The following is a 15,296-nucleotide window of genomic DNA, read 5'->3' as shown; positions in this document are numbered from 1 at the left end:
GCAGACGTAGCTTTTGAAGACTAACGGGCAAAATGGACTTGCCGGTTAATAGGTGTTCCTGTTAACTCCATGGCGTGTGCGGAGGAGGGAGCACCTCAAAGCCTTGGCACCTCGCTCGCGTGCCTGCAGTTTTGGATGCGCGCTCTGTGTAAAGCAAAGCACGGTGAACCCTATGGACAAACCCTGGTGGGAAGGGACAGTCCCCTCTGCCAGCACCACCTCTGCTCCACTCTGTGCCGTATGTAACACCTCCTCCCAGGACACATTGTTTTATTGACAGACTTCAGTGCTGGATTTAGGAAGATTTTTATTTAAAGCATAAAATTTGTGCTTCACATTTTTAGAAATCAAGACAAGAATAGTTTAGACTTTTTCCTTTGCTTAGCCTACATCCTCCAGCTATGCCGCTGGTTATGTATCGCGTTATTAATTGCAATTACTTACACTGTAGCTACAAATGAGCAGAGACAGGAGCCTGGGCTTGGTTTAGTGAATTTTAGTGCTGGAGTGTGCCGGATTGGCTGAGCCCCCTCAGTGGAGCTGCTCCAGTGGATGAACCCCAAGGATGAGTCCGTGTCCTCCCGGTGAGGCTGTCGGTGGCGGCGCCGGTGGGTTTGTGCTGTGGGTACATCAGCTGGAAGCATCATCAGAGACCACAGAGCAGCGTCCACGCGACCTGGCGCTGACCATCGCTGCCAGCGCGGGCTGGGCCATGAACGAGACCTGGTGGCACGTGAGGCTCCAAGCCACCGAGCCTGGCGTGAGCTGACCCGGGGCGGCCGACAGCTTGGGCTTCGCTCTCTGCTCCTTACATGTGGTCGCTCACCTGGCTGGTGGCCGCGTTGCTGCCGAGCCCTTTCCAGGCGCGGAAGCTGAAGAAGGTGCTGGCCCCGTAGGCGATCATTGCGAGGCAAGCAAAGAACTGGAAGAGGAGCACACCCTGCGTGTGAGCATGGCAGCTGCCCCGGCCCCGTAGCCCTCGCCTGCCCGACGCTACTTACGGATGCCGCGGCTCTCCGGTTGTAATCCCACTGCCGCCAGGACGTAGGCTGGACAGCAGCCGCACATGTTACGAAGGCGGTGACGTACAGGACGGTTGCTGCAGCGTTGAAGATCATCAGCTGGGGAAGGCAAAGAGGACGTGATGAGGTCTGGACTCAGACTCATGCACGCTGGGATGAGGGATGAGCCAGAGGCTGTTTCACGTTCCTCCCTCTTCCCCAGGAGAACCGGAGGAAAAGGCTCTGCCCCCCCCACGCTGGGAACAAGCCTCAGGTTAACATCTCATTAAATGCACCCCAGGTTGTGCTGACAGGTTTCTGGTTGACACCACGACTGCAGCAGTGACACGGTGGCTGTAACTTTCTGGACTGTTTCCCTGTTTTGAAAATGTTCTGAGCAATTGAGGGGCAGAATGAAACAATGTCATTGTCCCAATCGCAGGGGACTTTGTTCCATCAGCCCAGAAGAGCCCGAAGCCCTGGTCCTCTCCGAGCATCTCCCCAGGATGTTTCCCACTTGGGAACCCCCCCTCGCTCCCTCTCAGCTACGTACCACGAGGGGCCATGGGATCACGTAGAACTTCAGCTGAAGCTGCAGGAGGTAAGTCACGAAGAAAAGGAGCGTTACTATCCAGAAGAAGATGGACACGAACATCACCCAGCCGTATGCCGCGTGGAGGTGGTACGTTGTGTCGGCGATGAGAGCCCACACCAGTAAGCCGAGCACCTGTGGGGTGAAACGGGGAAGGCGTTCAGGTGATGGTTCTGCAGGTGGGACCCAGAGCATCGCCCACGAGCCCGGGCTCGCCGGCACCTATGGCACTTGGGTCACCCTGGCTCCGGCAAAGCAGGGACACGCGAGAGCCGGTACAGGGATGTCCCACCAGGTGGGATGGGTGAAACCTGGGCATCCTCGCCACCAAAGTCCCTTCTCAACCGAGAAGCCCCCATGCCCAGGGCCAGTCTGTGCCGGTGCTGGCTCAGTGTTAGGACCTCTCATGGGCTGGATGAGAGCTGGACCTGTGGGGGCTCCTGGGGGCCCAGCTCAGCCTTGGTCTCCCCCAGGTGCGGCACCATTTAAAAAAAAAAAAAAAAAAGAAAAAGAAAACTTCTAACTGTTTGGTTAGGTCCAGTCAGGTCTGGTCTGGCTTACACCTCCTGTGTATACAGCTTCCAGGGCTCACCTTTCACCACTAAGCAGGTTTAACTGCGCAGTAATTGTGGCATCGTGTGCCTGCGGAGTGATCCACAGAAACAACAGGTAGGTGACTCTGTTCTGGGTCTGCTCAAGGAGAACTAAGCAGCGCCAGGGCAGAGCCGTTTTCTCCCCTCCCTGCAGCCCCAGGCAGCCCGCAGGGCAGCGGCAGGGAGCAGGTCTCTGCCCTCGGCTCCCTGGCAGGCGGCGATGGAAGAGCCCAGCCCAGGTGCTGTTTCATTTATTCTTATTTTTTTTTCTTTCCCCTCCCTGTGCTGTGTCCACCCCTGATCTTTGGACTCTGGAGGAGATGCTGCCCTGCTTCACCCCCAGCGATGGATCCAGGGAGCAGCCGCCTTCTCCACCATCCCCTCCCCGGGGAACTCCCTGGAGCAGCAAGTTTGCGGGTATTTTTTTATTTAGAAAGCCCCTACCCCATGATGGAGCACACAGAGGATGAGACACCAGCACATAGCGATGGGGCCTGGAAAGGGAAGGCTGGTGCAAAGCAAATGGCGCTTTCTGTGATTTGCCCTGTTTGTTCTGCAGCCTCAACCACAGCCCGGCGCCGGGGCTCCGGCAGCCGGTGGGGTGCTGGTGGGCTCTGCTTCACCGTCCTTCATCACCTCCCAGCTGGACCAGAGCAATGTAGGGAGCCTTCACACCTGCTTCCTGGGGAGCAAGGAGGCTCCAGCCCTACACCCTCCACATTCCCAGCATGACCAAACGTCCCAGGGAGATGCCCGTGGCAAGGCGGGGGTGAGAACATGTGCCCCAGCTGCAGCCGTGATGCACTCTGGTTCCCAGCTGGGGTTGGGATCTCTTTGGGCAGAGCCAGGTGAAGCTGCCGGCACCGTCCGGCTCCTGCGCTCACCTCCGCTTTGGCAGGGGAACCGCAGAGTCGTCTCCCACCGGTGGGGAGGAGAAGGGCTCTTTGGAAAGCCACTCTGCCCTTGCATAAGCCTGCGTCGCTTATTGTCACAGAAGAAACACAAAGGCCTTTGTCCTACCCAAGTACAACGCCCTGGTGCTCGGCTGCCCCGACAATGCCTCCTTGTCTGTCACATCCATTCCTAGCACTCGTGATCACAAAATATGTGTTGGGGAGAAACATGTATAGGAAAAAAAAAACCCTCAGTGAGCTCCAGGAGCGGGAGGTGGCATGTGTGAGCTGCCCTGCTCTGGCTGCGGGGGGGAGAAAAGCAGGAGCCCTTGTGGGAGAGGTTTTGGGGAGCAGTGGGTCTCGGTGGACGGGAGCTGGGTGAGCGCGTTTAAGGGGACGGCCCCAGCAACAGGCTGGAGAGGTGGAACCAAGTGCGGGATTGAAGGATCCCTTCTGCTGATCTCTGTTCCAGCTCTCTTTCCTGATGCTCCTGCAAGACACCCCGGCAGCATCCTTCCCCCACCCTTCCCTGGGCATTTGTTCCCTTGTCACAACCAGGGGTCAAAGTCCGGAGCAAGCAGCCGGGTGTACCCAGCTGCTTCACCACGGCTGCTCAGGGCACGTCCCGCTGCCACCCCCCCAGCGCTGCCCTGGGGAGAGGGCACAAGCAGCGGGGCAGCACCGTGGGCAAACACTGGGGCAGGTCACACATGGCCCCGTACGCAGCCGAACTCCCACCTCTACGTGCGCACATTGCGCTCGAGGTCCCAGGTCCCCGGAGAGAGCAGCAGCAGCAGTTTATTCTGCGATTGTCTGCGATGCTGAAGCAATGGAGAGGTGATGCTGTTGCTGGCTTTGACAATGCAAAGACCCTTGGGCTTGTCTGAGAGCGGCCGCCAAAGCGTGACTGCCGGGGAGGACAGCATGGAGGGCTGGAAGTGCCCGGGGAACGTGAGAGTCCTGCAGGCGCCCCAGGAGCAGCCCCAACACACCTCGTTTGGGGTCACTGTGCTTCATACGGCCCCTCTGGACCCTGCCAGGGGCTGTGGGTGCCAGGATGGGACCCACCGGCTCGTGCCCCGTGGGGATGCCCGTGTGGATCGGGCCATGGCCGGCGCTGGGCACTGCCAGGCGTTGAGCCCAGTTACAACCAGCAAAGGGCGTGAGGACAAGCAGCCAAGTTTTCCTCCGGCTTTAGAGAGGGAAGGAGGAGAGCGCGGGGCTGCGGTGTCTCAGGGTTAGAGGTTAGCGGGGGTTAGAGGGCGAGGATGGGGCAGGGATGGCAGCCGAAGGGAAACCTGTTTCCAGCCAGGGCAAGGAGGAAAAGCGTTCAGAGCGGGTGATGCGCCCGGACGGCCGCTCCCGCAGCCGAGCCCCCTCCCCGTCCCCGGTGCCCCCCTCCCCGGTACTCACGAACTGGGCGACCATCAGCCCCCCGAGCGGCGAGCGGAGGAAGGCGCCGTCCAGGGCGGGCAGGGCGGCGGCGGAGCCCGGGGAGCCGCTCCGGGTCCGTGCGGTGCCGGGCAGCCCCGCCATGCCGCGGGCACCGGCCCCGGCCCCGGGACGCCTCCCGCCCCTCCCCGGGCGGAGCACGGCGCCGGCCCCGCCGCCTCCCACGGCCGTCGCGAGTGGGTCCTGCCCATCCCCACGCACCGGGCTGAGCCCCCGCGGCTGCCCCAGCCCCCCCCCCCGAAGGATGCTGCGGTCCCTCCTGCACCGCCCGCCGCCCCAGTACGGCCCCGTCTCCCTCGTACCGGGGGGCCCAGCACCGGAGCCCGGTGCTGCAGGGGCGGCCCCACCGGTGGCAGGACCCCGTCCCTGCCCCCCGGCAGTGCTCTGCCTGAGGCAGCCCGGACACCGCGAGGCGTCTGTGCCGCTCCCGCTCAGCCCGGTGCCCGCCAGCCCCCCCGGGGCCTTCTTGCGGTCCCCAGCGTGTCCCGGTGCCTGGGGTTGTTCCTCCCCGGGGGCAGGACTTTGCACGACTCCTTGTTGAATCATACAAGCATAGAACGGTTTGGGTTGGAAGGGACCTTTCAAGGTCATCTAGTCCAACTCCCCCTGCAATGAGCAGGGACATCTTCAACTAGACCAGGTCGCTCAGAGCGCCGTCCAGCCTGACCCGGAATTTTTCCAGGGATGGGGCGTGCACCTGCGCCAGTGTCTCACCACCCTCAACTTCAGGACGTTCCTGCCGGTCCGTATCTCCAGCCTGTCCAGGTCCCTCTGGATGGCAGCACGACCCTCTGGAGTACCAGCCGCTCCTCCCACTTCGGTGCCATCTGCCACCCTGCCGAGGGTGCGCCCTGCCCCATCATCCCGGTCACTGGTGAAGATGTGCAACAGGACTGGACCCAGAACTGACCCCTGGCGCACACTGCAGGGGACCGGGCTCCAGCTGGAGTTCGTGCCTGGAGAGCAGCAGCTTGTCTAGGAGGATTTATGGGAGATGGTGTCCAAGGCCCTGCAGAAGTCCAGGTAGACAATATCTGCTGCTTTCCCCTCGTCTGCCAGGCCGATGATTTCATCATAGAAGTTTATCAAGTCTCCTTCCCCGGGAGAAGCCGTGCTGGCTGCTCCTGATGATTTCACCTGCCTGGGGATGGTTCCCGGGGGTTCCCCCGCCTTCCCAGGGGTGGCGGCGAGACTGACCGGCCCGTAGCTCCCCGGCTGCCCTTTGGAAGTCAGGACTGACACCCGCTTTCCCTCGGGCACCTCTCCCGGGTCACCGGGACCACTCCGGGACGATCGCGCAGGACCTGGCGGTGGCACCGGCCGGGCGCCGGGGGAAGGCGGCGGCGAGCAGCGGCTGTTGTGGCGGGTCAGGATGGCCGAGCGGTCTAAGGCGCTGCGTTCAGGTCGCAGTCTCCCCTGGAGGCGTGGGTTCGAATCCCACTTCTGACAGCTATCTTTTGCGCCGCCCGGCGACTGCTTTTTGCTGGGGGGCGGGAGCCGATAAAGAAACAAAACAAAACGCCCCGCCCCAACCACTGCAATTAACTACTAATTAACTTTAATTAAAGGTAAAAGGAGACTGTACCGCAAAAAGAGTTGCGAGTTGTCAGAAGTGGGATTCGAACCCACGCCTCCAGGGGAGACTGCGACCTGAACGCAGCGCCTTAGACCGCTCGGCCATCCTGACAGCGCCGAGCGGCGCTCTCCGCCCCGCGCTACAGCACCCGCCGCCGGTACTGCCCCGGCCCGGGCCGCTCTGCCCCGCTGCCGCCGCCGCCCCCGAGGGTGCCGCGGGCCAGGGGCGCGGTGCCGGGCACCCCCGGTTGGGCTCCCCGAGGCTCCCCCTCGGTGGTTCCGTGGCCGCCGGGGGCCGGCACCAACCTCCTTGCCAGGCCGGGGTGAGGGGCCGGCGGCCCTCCTGCTCGCAGCGGTGCCGCTCGGAGATGTTTGTAACTCACTCCGTACCCGGGCGATTGGGACACATTCTCCACGGGCAAAAAACTTCCCAAAGACATAAACTTGCTGTCGCTGCCCGGGCCGAGTCTCACAACCCCCGCTCCCCACACAGGAGAGAAACCGCCGCGGCCGTGCCCCGGGGAGCAGCGCCGCCGCCTACCAGCCGCCACCATCGCTCCCGCGTCCCGAAGAAACACCCGGGGAAGCCCCGCCGGGAACGGCCCGCAGCCCCGGCCAGCGCCGGGCGCCTCTGTGCTCCGGGACCCGGGGGGAACCGGGGCTCGGGGGGAACCGGGGAGGGCCGCGGCCCGGCCGGCACAGTGGTGGGAAGCGGGAGGCAGCGTCCCAGGCTGGGCCGCCATCGCAGCGTGAGGAGAAGGGAAGGCCGGACCCCTTCCCGCGTACACCTGCTCGTTTATTTATCACAGAAGGTGTCACCGAAATTCGGGAATAAAAAGAAAACTCCTGAACACCAATTCAGCCTTCAGAAGCAGGCGTTTCCTTTTATTGCAGCGCTGGGTGTCAGGAGGAGAGTTCCTCTAATCAGGCACCCCTAACGCCGCTTCTCTTGTCATATTTATACACAAATGTTACAAAGATTACAAAGTGGTGCACTCCCCGTTACAATAGTTGGTTCCTATTTCTTCGCCTAGTATGCAAACTGGAACGCCTGCTCAGTTCCTTTCTCCGCCTCTCTCTTTTGCGTAGGTGGGATAATTTGGGTGGGGGGCTCATGGGTCGGTGGTGGTGGGGACCCTGGCCCAAATTACCTTTCCCCTAGTTTCTCAGTACTTCAGTGTTGGTAATTGTTCGCTGTATGGCTCAGGGAGATAAGGATGCTGCTGGTGCAAATAGTGTCCTCCCTTTCTGCAAAGTTTGTATATAAGGACCTTGAAGTGTCTTGTAGCTCCTCCTTTTTCTCATGACGTGTAGCAGGTGCTCATTCTAAGAACCGTGAGCCTTCTACCTAAAGTAACAAAGAATAGTTTCTTATTGCATATAATGCAAGTAGGCCTTCGTTACAGGCCTATCTTCTTGGCTACAAAGGGACCAGAAGTAGCCGACGGTGTCCCTCTGAGGACATGATGGACACGACTCTTCACTACGTGGGCCAGTTGCAGAGAAGTCAGCGCTTGCATTTCTCCACAGAAAAACACAAATCCTCCCAGCACCTCTTGGCAGCTCCTGCTGCTTCTCCCGAGTATATTCAATATTGGGTTTATACGAAATGTGGTATTACATATTCTGGAGTAGGGAGGACTGCCAGGACATCCGCCGTGCGGGACCAGACCGTGCCGGGACGGGAGGTGGCACCTGGTCGTGGCTGCATGTCCCAGGCAGAGCTGCTGCAGCTGGAACCCCCCAGCCGCTGCTGAGCCCCGGAGGGTCACGCAGGGCCCGGGTCTGGCCACCGGGCACGCACGGCCCAGGGCTTGATTTAAGCCTTTGCTAGAAATGGCTTTTCCTTGAAATACTGTAGCTGGCAGTTTGGGGAAAAGATCTGTACTGAGCCTGCCGGCAGCTTCCTACCCTGCCTGCCCGTGGGGACAGCTCAGAGGAATTGTTCTTGGCCATCTTTGCATGAGCTGTCGCTATGAAAGCAAGCTGGGAGAGCAGCCAGATGAGGGAAAAGTGAATGGGGGGCAGAAAGGGAAAAAGCCACATCCAGAGCGACATAAACAGCCAGCAGAGAAAGCTATTTTTTGAACTTTTTGGTCATCCCATTGTCCTGCGGTGAAAGTCCCAGCAGCCTCCTAGCAGAGATGTTTATCTGCATCCACCTGCTGCATCTCAGCGACCAGGAAATGATACAGCAGCGCTGACATCATCTCCTCCACGTGGCCCCTTGAGACGTGGGTCCAGCTCCTGTGTGGGATCCGCAGGAGCCCGGTACCTCCACGGGCTGGGCTTCGCCCAGGAGGTCCCTCGCCTGCCTCCGGAGGTGTCTGGGGCCCGCAGGGACGTCGGCGTTTGGGAGCCCTGGTCCACCCATATCAGCTCCGAGTTACTGGCACCCAGCTAGGGGATCTCCACGCGGAGACGCTTTGGCAGGGCAGAGGGGTTGGCTCTGGGGCGGAAGCAGCAATTTTTAATGTGGATGCTTCAGCTGAGGAAGTAATAACCGCCGCATGATGGCATTGTCTGCTGCAGGAAGAGGCAGAGGCCCTTCCAGCTTGGGAAACTCCGCAGGACCCTTCCCGGGGGACAGAGCGGGGTGCGAGCGGGACTGTTTCAAAGAGCAGGAAAGGACGCGTGTCCCTTCCTCGGGACGCTGTCACCTTCGGGCTGGCGGGGTCAGTGAGGGGCCCCGGCTGCAGGGCAGGAGCTGGGGGCAGCTCGGGTGTTTGGTGCTGTTGTTATCGGCCATCCGGTGAGCGCCCAGGGGAAGCAGCGCATTCTTTGCTGGTGGGGACCTTTCCTCTGGGCGGATGTGGGCCGGCGGTGGCCGGGGGCTCACAGGGGCCGGCTGCAGCACTGCCCTGCACCCCTCCCGCAGGGAGCCTTTGCTCTAGCGCTTTGCCAGTGCTGCCCCATCCCCTGCGCCACAGCTCCGGGGCCCTCGGGGGGGTTCTTGCTGTAGCCGGGCTGTTCCCTAAATTTCATCCTGCTGGCCTGGAGCGGGTGAAGCTGTGGTGCTCCAGAGGTGTGGGCCAGGCTGGACGTGGAGGCCACCCGTAGGGTCCAGCGCAGTGAGAAGGGCATCAGCTCTTGCAGCAGATGGTTCGTGTTGCTTTAGCACACAGGGTGTGAGCAGCGCTGCTGTCAGTCACAAGCCCTGGTTTGAAAGCGGCTCTGTCCGGGGGAGGGATTTGTTCCCCTTTTTGGATACCAGACATGCCTCATCTCTGCTTTCTTCACTTCTCCCCTGCTGCCTCCTTGGGTTGATATGAGGAACCATGGCCCAGAGCAGGAATCTCCCTTATCCTTACCCCCAGAAACCCCTTTGTTAACTGTCCCCAGCCAACACCAAAATGCTAATGGCCAGCATCTGTAGCCTGTTGCTCTGTTAGGAGGTGAGACAGCTGCACTGACCCTAAAACTACACCCCACAGCCACCACAGCTAATTGGGAGCCCAAGGAGCTTTTGCATCAGGTGGTAGGGCAGGCGTGATGCTCCCAGGAGGAAAGTTTGGGTAAGGCAAAAGCGTGTTTCCCTGAGACCAAGCTAATGAGGGAGCAGGTCACTAGTGGGGTTACGGCCAAAACCCAGCGGGAGCGTGGAGGATCTGGGCAGAAGCAGAGGAGAAGGAGACACCCTGTCCTTACAATGTGGGGTGTGGAAAAGCTGAGGTGGGAGAGGGGGAAGGGGTCTGGTGGCTCCCTGGTCTCTGTGGAGCCAGCAAGGCTTGAAAAGGGTGAAGAGCCTGGGCAGGGAAACTGTGTCTGGGTTTGTGTCCCTGCTCAGCCCCCGTGTTTATTGTGTTAGTTCATGTAACGGCTCGTTGGGTGCTGGAAGAACTGTGGGCTCCCGGGGGGGCTGTTTGCTGCCGCTCGCGTCTGTCCCGGGCACCCGTGGGGAGCTCGGTGCGTGGCCGAGGCTTGGCAGAAAGAGCCGCCTGAATGAGCGGGGTGACAGCTCTGCTCTGGAGCGCCGTGATGTCCCGGTTCTGTAAGAGACGGTCAGGGGATCCGAAAGCTCGCGGTGCGGGAGGGCTCAGCGCAGCGCAGGGGTGCCAGCGGCCCCAGCGCAGCCATGTCTAGCAGGTCCGAGTGCTGCACTGGAAACTCCTCTTGCCCTTTGGGGCTGACACGAGGTGCCGCCGGCTCTCACGGAGACACCGTTGGGGGTCAGCCCCAGCAGCACCACTGCAGAGAGGTTTTTCTGGGCCTCTGCTTCACCCGCTGTCACGGCTTAACGATAAGCTCGTGTCAAACTGGTCCCGCAGCCGCTGTTGGAAGGCACACACAGCCTTCTCCTGCCCTGAGGAGACGGGAAGAGGTGAGCCCTTCCAAGAAGGCAATAAAGAGAGCTGCTTCTGGTAAGCTCCTTTCTTGGACGCTGGCAGCATTCGTGTGCAAACATGTTGGATGGAGAAGTGGGAATGTGGAGAGGGGACGACTGCGCTGGCCCACGCGTGCTGTTGGATGGTCCTGAAGGGCTGGATCTGCGGCAGGCGGGATGTCCCCATGCCCCTGAGCGAAGGGCCGGGGCCAGGACCTGGCCATCCCGGCCAGGAGAAGGACTCCACGCAGGACGGGGGTGTTGCTGGCATGGGCGCTTGCTGCTCCTGCTGCGGGAGGGAGGGATCGGGGGCGGTGACTGGGGCTGCTGCAAAGAGGTGGGGGCCTGGCCCTGGGCTCTGGCTGAGGTGAAAGTGGCCCTGGTAGGACCCTTTTGCAGGATGCGAAGGAGAGGAGACACCCCCGCCCCTGTACCACCCTGGGGTGAGGCACAGCACAACCAAGAGAGCCTGGCACCAGCTCCTGCCGCAGCTGTGGTCTCCTGCGGCACATGGAGGTTTCTGTCGTGCCCACCCTGACCAGACCTGCTGCTGCTCTCCCCTCTCTTCCTTGCAGTGCAGTGGTGAGAGACCGCCCTTTCGGGGATGGTCGGGTACTCCTGCATCACGCCAGCTCTGTGGAACTGTTGCCTTTGGGGCCTGCAGCTTTGCAGAAGGATTGCAACATCAGGATGTCTCCCCAGCTCGGCAGGGACTCAGCAGGACCAGGGCCCCGACGTGCTCAGGCCAGCCCGCTCTGGAGGAGTCCCGGCATGCTCCTTTCCCTTATCTGCAAAGCTGCCCCGATTTCATCTGCGCCATCCAGGCACGTCTCCCCAGAGGAACCTTCCCCGTCCCCTGTCCTAGGGAAGAGCTTGCGCCTGGTGGCTGCGCTGCTCTGCGGGGGACAAGCGACTCTTCTCTGTTTAGAAAGAGCTTAACTGTGTTGCAGACTAAACAGCTCTGTGTTTGTTTCTTTGCACGCGATATTTTCAACCAACTTAAATCTTGTTTATTGGAGCAGCCGTTGCAATCCTTGGGAGTCTCCATGGGACAGTTGCAGGAAGAGTTGTCCTCAGTTCTGGCTGCTCCGGCTGCCGAGGAGAGGCACCAAGTCCCGTATGCACCTTTCCGCGTAATGTCCCACCAGGATCGGCCACCAGCTCGCAGCTCAGGTGGGATGCTGCGGGGGGGAAAAGCCTCATCCCGCAGCCTGGCTGGCTTGGGATTCACGGACTGGATGCTGACTGGTAGCTGTGGGCTGCCTCGCTGTGGAAAAACACCGAGCATCAGCGCTTTGCACTGTGTGCTGGAGCTCAGATTTGTTCACAATCACAAGGAAGGAAGAAACCATTGTGTTCAGAGAAGTGAAAGCCTGTGTAATGTCCTCTGCTATTTCTGAGAACATTTTCTACATAAAGCAGTTTCCTAAAAACACAAGCCCTGCACTGGTCGATACTTCCCAAATAGGAGTAGTTCCATCTCCTGCAGAGATGCTGGCTGCAGACAGCCCCAGACATGTGCTCCTCATTTCCTGCCTTTTTCTTTAATGTGAGAAAGTTCAAAGTCGTGCAGGGCCAAATAGATTTTTCTGGGTCCCTGGTCACTTAATTCTCTCCCTTATTTACACTAACAGCTCAAGAGCTCTGCATTAAGCACAGGCTGAGGGCATCTCCAAAATGAGAGGCCACCTTTGGCTCTAAGGAACCATCTCCTCAGTGTGGCACCGGTTGCCTTGGCCAGGAGAGAGGATGTTGGGTTGGTTCTGGACTGCTCTGGGCCATTCCACCCAGTGCCATGTCATTGGAAAAGCCATCGGGGTTTCTCCAGATTGAAGTCTGGGAATCTGGTCCCACACGTTGGGGACCGGTGGCATGCGCTGGCCTCATCGGTGGTACATGCACCACCAGTCTCCCACGTCCTGGCTCACAGACCTTGCTGCACGTGCACTCCTCCTCAAGAGAAGCTGGAGGAGCCCATTTCTGGTGGGTGTGGAAGCTCTGCCACAGTGGTGGTGCTTGAGCTGCCTCGAGCCTAGAGCTCATGGGCTGCAGTAAAGGGGGATGGTGTCAGAGCGGTGGCCAAGCTCCCAGTCCCACCAAGAGGTGGATGTAGTGCAAGGGTGAGCTGCCACAAGGCACCTTGCAGCTGGGAGCATTAGCAGGGGAAAGAGAATCTCACCATGTGTCTGGAGTTGGAGTCCTGGGTCAGCCTGTCTCTGCTGCAGCATCAAGACCGGCTGGGTCTTCCCAAAAGCTGTGTCCCTGCTGCCTTTTTGCAGCAAGCCTTTGGGACAGAGATCATGGACAACATTGTGGACAGCAAAGGATGCTGTTACTACCTGCTACCAGGGGTGCTGGGCTTCCCTGCTCCAGGAAGACCAACTCCTGAGGTCTTGGAGTTCCTGAACACTCCATGCAGTGGAAGTCATCAGCATTCTCATCCGATCAGCTCTGGCGTCTTTTTCTTCCAGGTCACGTACAGCCTCCTGGGTCTCACTGACTTTTCCTTTTTCTCCAGTCACCACCTGATTTCCAGGAACAGTAACAAGGAGCTCATAGTCCTTCTTGCATGAGGAACCAGGAGTAGCCAAGGATCATAAATTTCCAGCATGGAAAGTCCCTGTAGGAGACAAGCCATGTTCTGGGGGTGTTTTTTATTTGTTTACAACATAGCCCTTGTTCTCTTTGCATATTGTTTTGCACATTGCCTTTTGGGGTCATGCTGCTTTTAGCTTTCAGGAACAATTCTCTTGGCATTATTCATACATTCCTTCCACGTGCACAGACCTTGACCTTGTGCACAGCTTGAGCACCAGCCTGTGAACAGCCCTGACAAAGCTGCAGTGGGTGCGAAATGGTGGAGCTGCTTTCATGTCTCTCATGGGGAAGATGGGATCTGGCCCTTTGGCCAGTGGTTTGGAGCAATAAGCCAAGCTCCTGGCTAATGGTTGCCAGTGGGCATCTAAAGGTTGGGGTATGGCATCAGACCAGGCTTCTGATCATGCCTTGTGCTGGCACCAACATCCAGTCCACACCAGACTTTGCTCTCCCTTTCTCCGCAGCACAGCCAGCTTTAAGTAGCAGGACATCCGTCCTGTCTGTCCTTAGAGCAGAGCAGGAGCTGGAGCCACACAGCCCCGACTCCAACCTCAACACCGAGCTGTCTGGCGTGAGCTGCAGAGTCCTTTTGCGAGTGCTGAGGAGCAAACCTGGAGCTGTGTTGGATGGCCCAGTGGTGCAGAGTGCCCTGTGCGTGGTCCCTCTGCCCACACTCCACAGCAGCTGCACAGACCTACGTTTGCTCATGGTTTTCCCTTGTCCATGTTTCAGGTCAGCCTAAGGGCCTTCCTCATTCATACTACAGTAATATGGGGGGGAAAAAAATCCAACCCTCTCCCTAGTATCTTCTGCTTTTCTTTGGAGCTACACCACCTTTTCAGAGAGCCTTTGGGTGCTAAGGGCAACCTTGAGAAGCTTCCTTCCAGTTCTCCTAAGAAAGAATGGGGAAGGACTGTGATGAGCTGCCCCAGCCCATGGTCTTCACTGGAAAGATGTGACGTTCATGGTGGGCTTTCTTCATCCTTGGTCTTGGTCTGCTTGGTTTCATTTTCATACATTTTCTTAGCACAGTCTGTTCTCCCTGGTTCCCAGCTGCTCAGTTTTTCTGCTCTGTTTCCTTGAAGGCTGGTTGTCCCTGACTCACAGGGTTGCACACTCCATTGCTTGGGTGCTGTGATTTGTGTTTATGGACCAGGATGGCTGGTGTCCTCCTCCACCTGCCCTCATCCACATCGCAATTTCATCTACCATCCCAGACCTGCCCTGAATAACTACCTGCTATTCCTAGAAACTAAACCAAAACTAAATCAAATTAAGACAACAGCAATTGCCTAGACACCTTCTATCGTAACTAAAGAATCTAAATTCAGCTGAAGCCAAGATGAGCCCAGAGAAGTCCTGAGACCCTTCACTGTCAGATCAATACAACACAGATTCATAGATTGGGGGGGTTGGCAGGGACCTCTGGAGATCATGTAGTCCAACCCCCTGCTAGAGCAGGATCACCCACAGCAGGTCACACAGGATCGTGTCCAGGCAGGTTTTGAATCTCTCCGGAGAAGGAGACTCCACAACCTCTCTGGGCAGCCTGTCCCAGGGCTCGGTCACCCGCAGAGGGAAGAAGTTTTTCCTCATGTTCAGATGGAACTTCCCGTGTTCCAGTTTGGGCCCATTGCCCCTTGTCCTGTCACTGGGCACCACTGAGAAGAGTCTGGCCCCTTCCTCTAGACACCCACCCCTCAGATATTTATAAGCGTTGATGAGATCCCCTCTCAGTCTTCTCTTCTCCAGGTGTGGTGGGTTGACCCTGGCTGGAGGCCAGGTGCCCACCAGAGCCGCTCTCTCACTCCCCTCATTCACTAAACAGGGGAGAAAAGGCATAACGAAATGCTTGTAGGTCGAGATAAGGACAGGGAGAGATCACTCACTAATTATCGTCACGAGCAAAACAGACCAAACTTAGAGAGGGAATTAATCTGATTTATTACTAGGCAAAACAGAGTAGAGGAATGAGAAATGAAATCAACTCTTAAAACACCTCCCCCCACCCCTCCCATCTTCCGGGGCTCAACTTCACTCCCGGCTTCAACCTCTGCCCCCCTCAGCGGCACAGGGGGACGGGGAGTGGGGATTACGGTCAGTTCATCACATGTTGTTTCTGCCGCTTCTTCCTCCTCAGGGGGAGGACTCCTCTCATCGTTCCCCTGCTCCAGCATGGAGTCCCTCTCACGGGGTGCAGACCTTCAGGAGCAAACTGCTCCAGCGTGGATCCCCCACGGGGTCACAAGTCCTGCCAGCAAACCTGCC

At 58.8% G+C, this 15,296-nt stretch overlaps 1 protein-coding gene and 2 non-coding genes across 3 annotated transcripts; 1 reads left to right on the top strand and 2 right to left on the bottom strand.

Moving 5' to 3' along the window:
* Positions 1 to 288: 288 nt before the first annotated feature.
* Positions 289 to 4,716, bottom strand: PLLP (plasmolipin). Its single transcript, XM_054840276.1, has 4 exons — positions 4,493 to 4,716; positions 1,555 to 1,728; positions 1,002 to 1,121; positions 289 to 922 (listed from the first exon to the last, which is right to left on the bottom strand). The coding sequence occupies exons 1-4, from the start codon at positions 4,613 to 4,615 to the stop codon at positions 809 to 811; spliced, it is 531 nt and encodes a 176-aa protein (XP_054696251.1). The 5' UTR covers positions 4,616 to 4,716; the 3' UTR covers positions 289 to 808.
* Positions 4,717 to 5,897: 1,181 nt separating this feature from the next.
* On the top strand, positions 5,898 to 5,980 carry TRNAL-CAG (transfer RNA leucine (anticodon CAG)). The gene has a single exon. It is a non-coding gene; the product is annotated as a tRNA-Leu (tRNA).
* Positions 5,981 to 6,135: 155 nt separating this feature from the next.
* TRNAL-CAG (transfer RNA leucine (anticodon CAG)) lies at positions 6,136 to 6,218 on the bottom strand. The gene has a single exon. It is a non-coding gene; the product is annotated as a tRNA-Leu (tRNA).
* Positions 6,219 to 15,296: the final 9,078 nt, after the last annotated feature.

Source organism: Grus americana, chromosome 13, assembly GCF_028858705.1.
Source record: "Grus americana isolate bGruAme1 chromosome 13, bGruAme1.mat, whole genome shotgun sequence".
NCBI classification, from domain to species: Eukaryota; Metazoa; Chordata; class Aves; order Gruiformes; family Gruidae; genus Grus; species Grus americana.
Note: the sequence above shows the minus strand (reverse complement) of the source record. Positions and strands in the feature narration are given on the sequence as shown.